This window comes from Thermobia domestica, chromosome 1, assembly GCF_964235325.1.
Source record: "Thermobia domestica chromosome 1, izTheDome1.hap1.1, whole genome shotgun sequence".
Lineage (NCBI taxonomy): Eukaryota > Metazoa > Arthropoda > Insecta > Zygentoma > Lepismatidae > Thermobia > Thermobia domestica.
In genome coordinates this window covers 396,287,384-396,294,745 of record NC_137454.1, presented here as the reverse complement: position 1 = coordinate 396,294,745, position 7,362 = coordinate 396,287,384, and the positions used below count along the sequence as shown (strand labels likewise).

Below are 7,362 nucleotides of genomic sequence, written 5' to 3'. Positions count from 1 at the left end.
TTTCACTCGTGTGGCAATGTCCGGTTCAAATATTCCTGACGCACATTTTCAAGTCATTCACTTTTTTTTCCTTTTTTTTAATTTATCGTATGACCCAAAATTAACGGAATTGTGAAGTTTTAAACTTTTCAAACGGCCTATTTTGAAACAGTATGATGGATCGGATTCGATATTTGTAATACGAATGAACTGACCAAATTTGATTTTAATCTATTTGCTTTTAAGGAAGTTACTGTATCCACTACATACAAGAAATGGTTTCTACTATTATAGAAATAGATGGATGTCGTGAGATCTCCACAATAGGTATATTAAAAGCTTATTACAAACCAGAAATTATAAGGGGGTCGCTGGCAAGAGGATGTGATAAAACGGGGATCGTCATAGGAATTAGGTTGAACTAGTGGACCAGCGGGAAGGTCTACGTGAATAAAAGGCTTCGTTTATAATCAAAAAGATATTTTACACCAAGAACAGAATGAATATAACAACAGCTTGATTTGTTTTCCAATTTATTTGAAGATATAACATTTTACATGCCATGACTATGTAATGAATTGGAATTTTTCTTTCATGGCCGAATTGAATCCCAGTTTTGTTTTAATACACATCTTACATGGAAGAGAAAATCAACACTGTTTCTTTGTATTATAATGAGAAAAAAAAAATACCAGGAATACTTGAATGTTACGAGGGTGTAACAAAGCGATATTTGAAATCCGGACAGATATGACTAGCATTATCAAAGAGTTGATTCCCTCCTCCTTTTCCCTTTCTTTCCCCACAGTCTTTCTTTTAAAACATAAAAAGCTTCAATGACATTCTTTTTTGAAAAAAATTAACAGCGAATTTCTTAAATTTATCTTATCTAGTTTTTTTATTTATTTATATATATATAATATTCAAACTGCTATTGCACATAGTTTAAGCTTCTTTCTGCGCTGCATAATAAACACGTTTTATGGATGTTTGCTTTTTTTTGGTATATATCACAGAATAAATTAGAACAATTCACTAGTATATTTCTTTCCCCCCGAAGAATTTGCAGTGCATGAGGCAAAAACTATGTGCTATAGCAACAAAAGAAATTCGTGCATAGCATATTGCATGCACTCATTCACACACACAACATTCACGCACGCACCATCGCATCAATCACACACGCACGCACTTTGTCATTGGTCAGGAGGATAGAGCAGTCTTTTTTAATATATATATATAAGTATTACTTTTTTTTTCTCTTTTGTCAGCGTCTGTCAGAATATTCCACTTTCTTTCACAATAGAAATTCCCTTTCGCTTCAACTGAACTCACCTGTATTGTCCAATGAACTATTGCTTCTGTCTACAAAAAATAATAATAATAATAAAAAAAAACTCCCGATTCCTGTTAAGCGTTTCAGGGAGTGGCTTCTGCTGATAAACTTTTATACATGTTGAAGACCCACTTAGGAACATCAGTACCTCCCCCCTTAAAAAAAAGTGAATTCATAGATGTGATTCACTAAAACTTACAAAAATTCATCCAGTAAATACTATACAAATATTACTTTTATTATACAACACTTTTTTTCTTTAATTTTAATATAATGCTATATATATATATATGATTCGTACAATTTTTTGGCAAAATTTTTTTCTTAACAATTTGATATTTTTACAAGATATTTTTTGATCCACATACACACAAGGGGAAAAAAATAGGGTTTCCTCTATTACCTCAGCTTGTGCTTCATTAACTGGAAAAAATAAACACATAGTGTAGTGATTCACAAGGAAGATATTCAACAAATACAGTGCATGCTCTGCTCTGCTTTAATTAAGATGGTTTTTCCATCAAATTCTTTCCTTAATTTAGACATTTAAAGAGTATTTGCTGATTCCGCCCACCAGTTCGAAATATATAAGGTGTCCCAGGAGGAAGGGGCAATATTTTGGGAAATGGTAATATGGGTGATTCTAAGCAAAGCAAAGCAAAAAAAGTTCATATGAACATGGGTCCTAATCTCAACGGTTTGAGAGCTACGAGTTGTGAACCATTTTTCACTTTATGTTGCGTGTTGTTCACCCTGTAATTATTCTACAGAGATGGGGCATAGAGGATTTCAAAGGTAATGGAATGATCTTTCCGACGATATGCAAAATGCAGCAATGGTGTCTTTGAAGAAGGGATTATTGAGGGAAAATTAAGATTATGAAGGGGAATTAGATGGCAACACTGATTTTCAAATTTCCCTCAATAACTTCCCTTCCAAAGACACCACTGTCACATGTTGCATACCGTTGAAAAGGCAATTCAATCACCTTTTAAATCAGCTGTCTCACCTCTGAAGAATGAATACAGCGTAAGCAATAAGCAACATGACGTCAAAAATGATTCACAACCTGTAGCTCTCAAATAGTTGAGATTAGGACCCATGTTCATATGAACTTTTTTGCTTAGAATCACCCATACTACCATTTTCCGAAGTACTGCCCCTTCCTTTTGAGACACCCTATGCTCTACGTATTTTCTAAGAGCAACACAATTCATTAGTACCTTGCAAAACAGTATTTGAAAAATAATTCTTGAAAAGTACATATATTGCAATTAAATCTCCTTGCAGATTTATATGTCAATGACGAACATCTCCAAGACCAACTAAATATAATTTTACAAAATACGAAAGAGTGGAACAGAATCAGCGAATACCTTTTAACATATTTTACTGCATACAATAACTGATATTAACTTTTTGAAATTACTATTCACGCCACGGTTTTGTAGAAATGTTTAAGTACAAGGGTCACTCAAATGGTGCCAATCATGAAACGAAGTATAATACAGGAAGATTCGTTAATTTATATTTTTTCAGGTACATATCTTTACTTTTTTCGTAAAGACTACTATTTAAGGCGGACTTCCTCTCCATTGGTAAGTGAATTCAGGGTTTTCAGTTCATGGAGTCTGCACTTTGAATGACCTTTGTATCACATTTGGATTATAACTGAGGTAGTTCATTTACGAAACTCAAATATTTTAAAAGACCCAACGACCTGTTTAGTAATTTCATTACAAATAAATATACACCAATATTCTATTTAGATATCTTACACACATTGAAAAGGCACAAGCTCTCTCCACATATCAGCACTTTAACTAATATGAAAGCAAATCACACCTATGAAAAAATAATGTATGCTCAGATCCATATTTTTGTCTTTTAAAACATTTCTAATAATATAAAGCTGCCATGTACACTTAATCTGAAGTAGTTCCAATTTCGCATTCTTATTAATAAATGATTCATGTGAAGAAGAACAAAAAATATCCGGATGCATCAAAGCATTTAACAAGCCGCGAGGCCTACAAACGTGGACAAAGAGCTGAGCATGAAGAAGCATAATATATCCACAAATAATAAATAGCTATAAATGTGCAACAAAAAATGTATTTACAAGCAATTGACACAGTATTTTGTACATCACTTCTGCTGCGAAGATAATATTAAAACTCGAAATAACGCAGGAATCGCTTTTCTTTCTATATATTCTATACGGCGAGACTTCTTAATACCATGTAAAAACATTAAACCAAAGTAATATGCACTCATTCGAAGCAAAACAAATAAACGGCCACTCCCTACATTACGTAGTACACGTCTATCAACAGATATGTAATTGTTGTCCATTTGGTGTGGAGAGTGTCTACAGTCGACTGTTTCTTCTGTCACAAAAAATCGTCGTGTCATGTTCTCATACAACTTCACTTCAAGTCTCCCACGGACCATCACCTTTTTTTAGGCCCAGATATTTTTCATTTCCATCATACAACCACGTGGGAGCACATTTTATCACCTCACTCATACTTTGTTTTTCTTAGCAAATAAACGAAATGGATTTTTTCTTCTTACTGAAACACTATAACATGGTTTTAGAGAATACATCTAATTTCTTTGTTTTTTAATCGCTAGATGTATCGCTAAAGAGTTGTGCAAAACATGAGTACGGATTCAATAATTATCGAAATCTCCTATGGACAGCCGAACATCTATCGTCTGACTAAAAATACGGAAAGTTGTGTTTTGATACTTCAAGAGCACTTCTGTTTCAACAGGGAGGTTCTCATTACTCTATGAAGCAGAAACTGCTTTTTTTCTTAAATAATTTACTACATTCTCTCAGTATTTGTGGAAGGAAAAAAAATCAACCTTTTTTTGTTTTGTTTCTAACATGCAAGAATTTGTTTCTATACAAAGCATTGCCTGAGATAATTCCTAAAGAACGAATAATGGCAAGCAACACACAAAATATCTTTCGTCAATGAATACATTGGAAGGAACTGTAAAGGAATTCAATAATAATGCTACTATGGCCTTTACGGATCTTTTCAAGATTATAAATACAATATTCTTGCGATTTTTGCTCTTTAATTACATTTAAAAAAATAAAAAGGTCGTAAGCTATACAAAAAGAACCTGCAGATTAGTTTAACGCTGTACACAAATAAACAGGCTATAAGAGTGGAGAACAAATATGGATGACGGAACAAAGCATTACACAAAAATGAGTCAGCACACAGGAAACTTAATTGTTGAAACCTGACTGTTAACAGCATACAATAATATCAAGCAGTAATGGGTTGTTTGTTTCTCTCTCCTTTTTCTCTTTTACAAAACAGAAAAATTTCTGAAAATTTCTGCCATTGCAAGTATAAATGAGAAGGCTTACTAAATTATTTTTTGCAAAGTCCTGATAACGATATATTTTCTTCTTTCAAAAATAACTAAAGACTGAGCTAGACCGATGCTCGCAGCCGTTCTCACCTTCCATGGAATTTACACAGGCAGAGGCGTTCCCTCCATTCAAAACTGGAAGCCTCCCATTGGAACACTTTGATCGGCGTTGAACTGGTACTGCTGAGCATCCTGATCGACTGACGGAGCCACTCGGGCGTCCTCCTCCTCGCTTCCGAAGTAATGTTCAATTATGTCAAATGCCTTCTGGTAAATCTCCATGTTTTCATGCGATTGAAGGAACTCGATTTTGTCCAGGCCTGAAAAAATAACAATCCGATTTCCAGTTAACTGCGTCTATTACTCTTCAACTATTTTTTCAACTATTTATTAAAAGTAGTATGCGTAAAGGGGAGGAGAGTGAGTATGGGGGTCTCTCATTCTATGTTAGAAAAAATGAATAATACAATCCTAGTTAAGACTCTTTTCTAAGCTAGTCTTCATTTAAAAAGAAAATTGTGAAAAAAATAGACAAAGAGGAATTTAAAAAAATATACAAAATAAGCGAGGTAGTACGAGGGGTGACCAGAAAGTGAGGTTACAAAGCCTGTAATGAAATGTGTGTATATATATATATATATATATATATATATATATATATATATATATATATATATATATATATATATATATATATATTCATACAACCAATACAGCCAACAGGTAGTACACACATTAGATATTTTTCGACATGGTTTCCATATCGGTTGGCGCACTTGTCGCATCGTGGGATGAATTTGAAGATTCCTTCCTGGTAAAAATCCTGTCCTTGTGTGTTCAGTCATGTTGTCATGAAGTGTTTCACGTCCTTGTCTGAAGAGAAGCGACGTCCGCCTAGGTGCTCCAAGTGTGCGAACAGGTGAAAGTCGCTTGGAGCGAACTGCGGGGTGTATGGAGGGTGGTCGATGATGTCCCAGCGAGCTGTGTTAAAAAACTGTTGGTGCCGTGGTGGGTTTCTGACCACCAGCAGCAAACTTTCGACACCACTCACGAGATCAGTTTTCCAAACCAGTCGTCATTTGTTTACCTACAGCTTAGCGCCGTAGGTGGCGGGTGGCTGAAACTGCACAGTTGCCAACTCCATGTATTAAAATTACCGCACTCTCCTCATTCTTCTATAACAAACGAGATTTCAGAAATATCGGCTTTGTAACCTTAGTTTCTTAATTCTCCCTTGTAATAACCGGTTCGAAACCTTTTTTATATAGACCAAAAAGTACGCAGTTTATGATCAGATCTTGAGAACAATTATTAGTTCATATAACAGCGTTTTGATAGTCTTCATTGTCTTATGTTTGAAAAGTGGTGACGAGCTTCGCGAAGAGCCTGAAGACAGTATTTTCCTGAATAATTTCTTCCAGTAAAATATAAATTGAAAATGATTACTGGGCAAGAATTATTTAATAGCCATATACGATATAATACTGGTGAACTTAGGTAGAGGAACATTTAGAAAAAGATATAATGGCACGAAGTATCTGCATAGTAGTATTCTTTGTTTACACAAGGTATCAGTGAAGTATTACATAAAATGTATGTGTAAAAAATATGACGTACAAATAATGATGCTATAAAATGAATATGAATGAAAGCTTATGACATCATCCTGTTTGCATACTTAATCTCTTCTGCCTCTTACAGTCCTCTCTTAATATGTACTTTCCTCTCATCGTATGATGATATTCCTTCTGCAGCAGCACAGTTTAAAATTACTGATTTTTTATTTATCATAGAATCTATTGCTGTATATCAATCTTGTGCATGCTAAGGCTTATTTAGATTTTTGGTGCATGATAGTTACACACCAAACAAACCATTTGGTGTAACAATCATTTGTGAGCCTAAGCCTGCTTCAGCGCCATCCTCTAGCGACTACTTGAACTATGTCCAACTTAGCGACGAGCACCTGGTCAGCGCTCTGCGTCGCCGTCGTATCGGGAGCTTTCTATACCTAGTGGCCGTCACGTCTTGATTTCACGTGACTCCCCAGTTTGCCTCACGACTCTCGGTGGACGCCGAAAGTTTGGAAGCACCGGCCGGGAATCGAACGCTCTAACCACTAGACCACAATGTTCCCTATTATAAAACAAAACAACTTGTGTAAATCTTTGGTGAATAAATAAAGTTACTAGGGAAATGTTTGATCTTAAGTTAGTAGGAAGTAACAGTGCTAGTATCTACTCAATGTCCTTGGACAGCTTTACGCTCAGAATGATTTATGCTACCTTCGACGAAACTCAAACGCATCTTCTTCCAAATTGTTAGTCTGTTGTTCCAGATGTTGGATGAAAATTACATGTTCCCCAGGCTGAACACAAATGGACCAGGGTGTCTGAAGTAAAGAAAGCATTTGTGGAATCAGAATATGGATCAGGAGAACAGGATTTAAACCGTATTTCGAGGAATAGCTTTTAGTAGAAGCTCAGCGTCCCTCGGTTAAGTCCTACAGTTTAAGAGAAGGAGATAAGAAATGCAAGTGGATGTTTGAAGCCACTCTACCGCAACAGTATTCTCTCCCGACTCTTCACTGTTATTGTTATTAAAACAAAATCTAGAATTACGTGTGTTTTGCTGTTGAACGTTTCGTG

The 7,362-nt window shown here is 35.2% G+C and overlaps 1 protein-coding gene across 3 annotated transcripts in view; it reads right to left on the bottom strand.

Moving 5' to 3' along the window:
* Positions 1–495: 495 nt before the first annotated feature.
* The window catches only part of Kap-alpha1 (karyopherin alpha1), a 58,710-nt gene continuing 51,843 nt past the window's right edge, over positions 496–7,362 (bottom strand). For all 3 annotated transcript variants that reach the window (XM_081732723.1, XM_081732726.1, XM_081732730.1), the window contains exon 9: positions 496–5,034. In XM_081732723.1, coding sequence (XP_081588849.1) covers positions 4,844–5,034 — 191 coding nt within the window. In that variant the 3' untranslated portion in view covers positions 496–4,843. The remainder of the gene's footprint in view (positions 5,035–7,362) is intronic.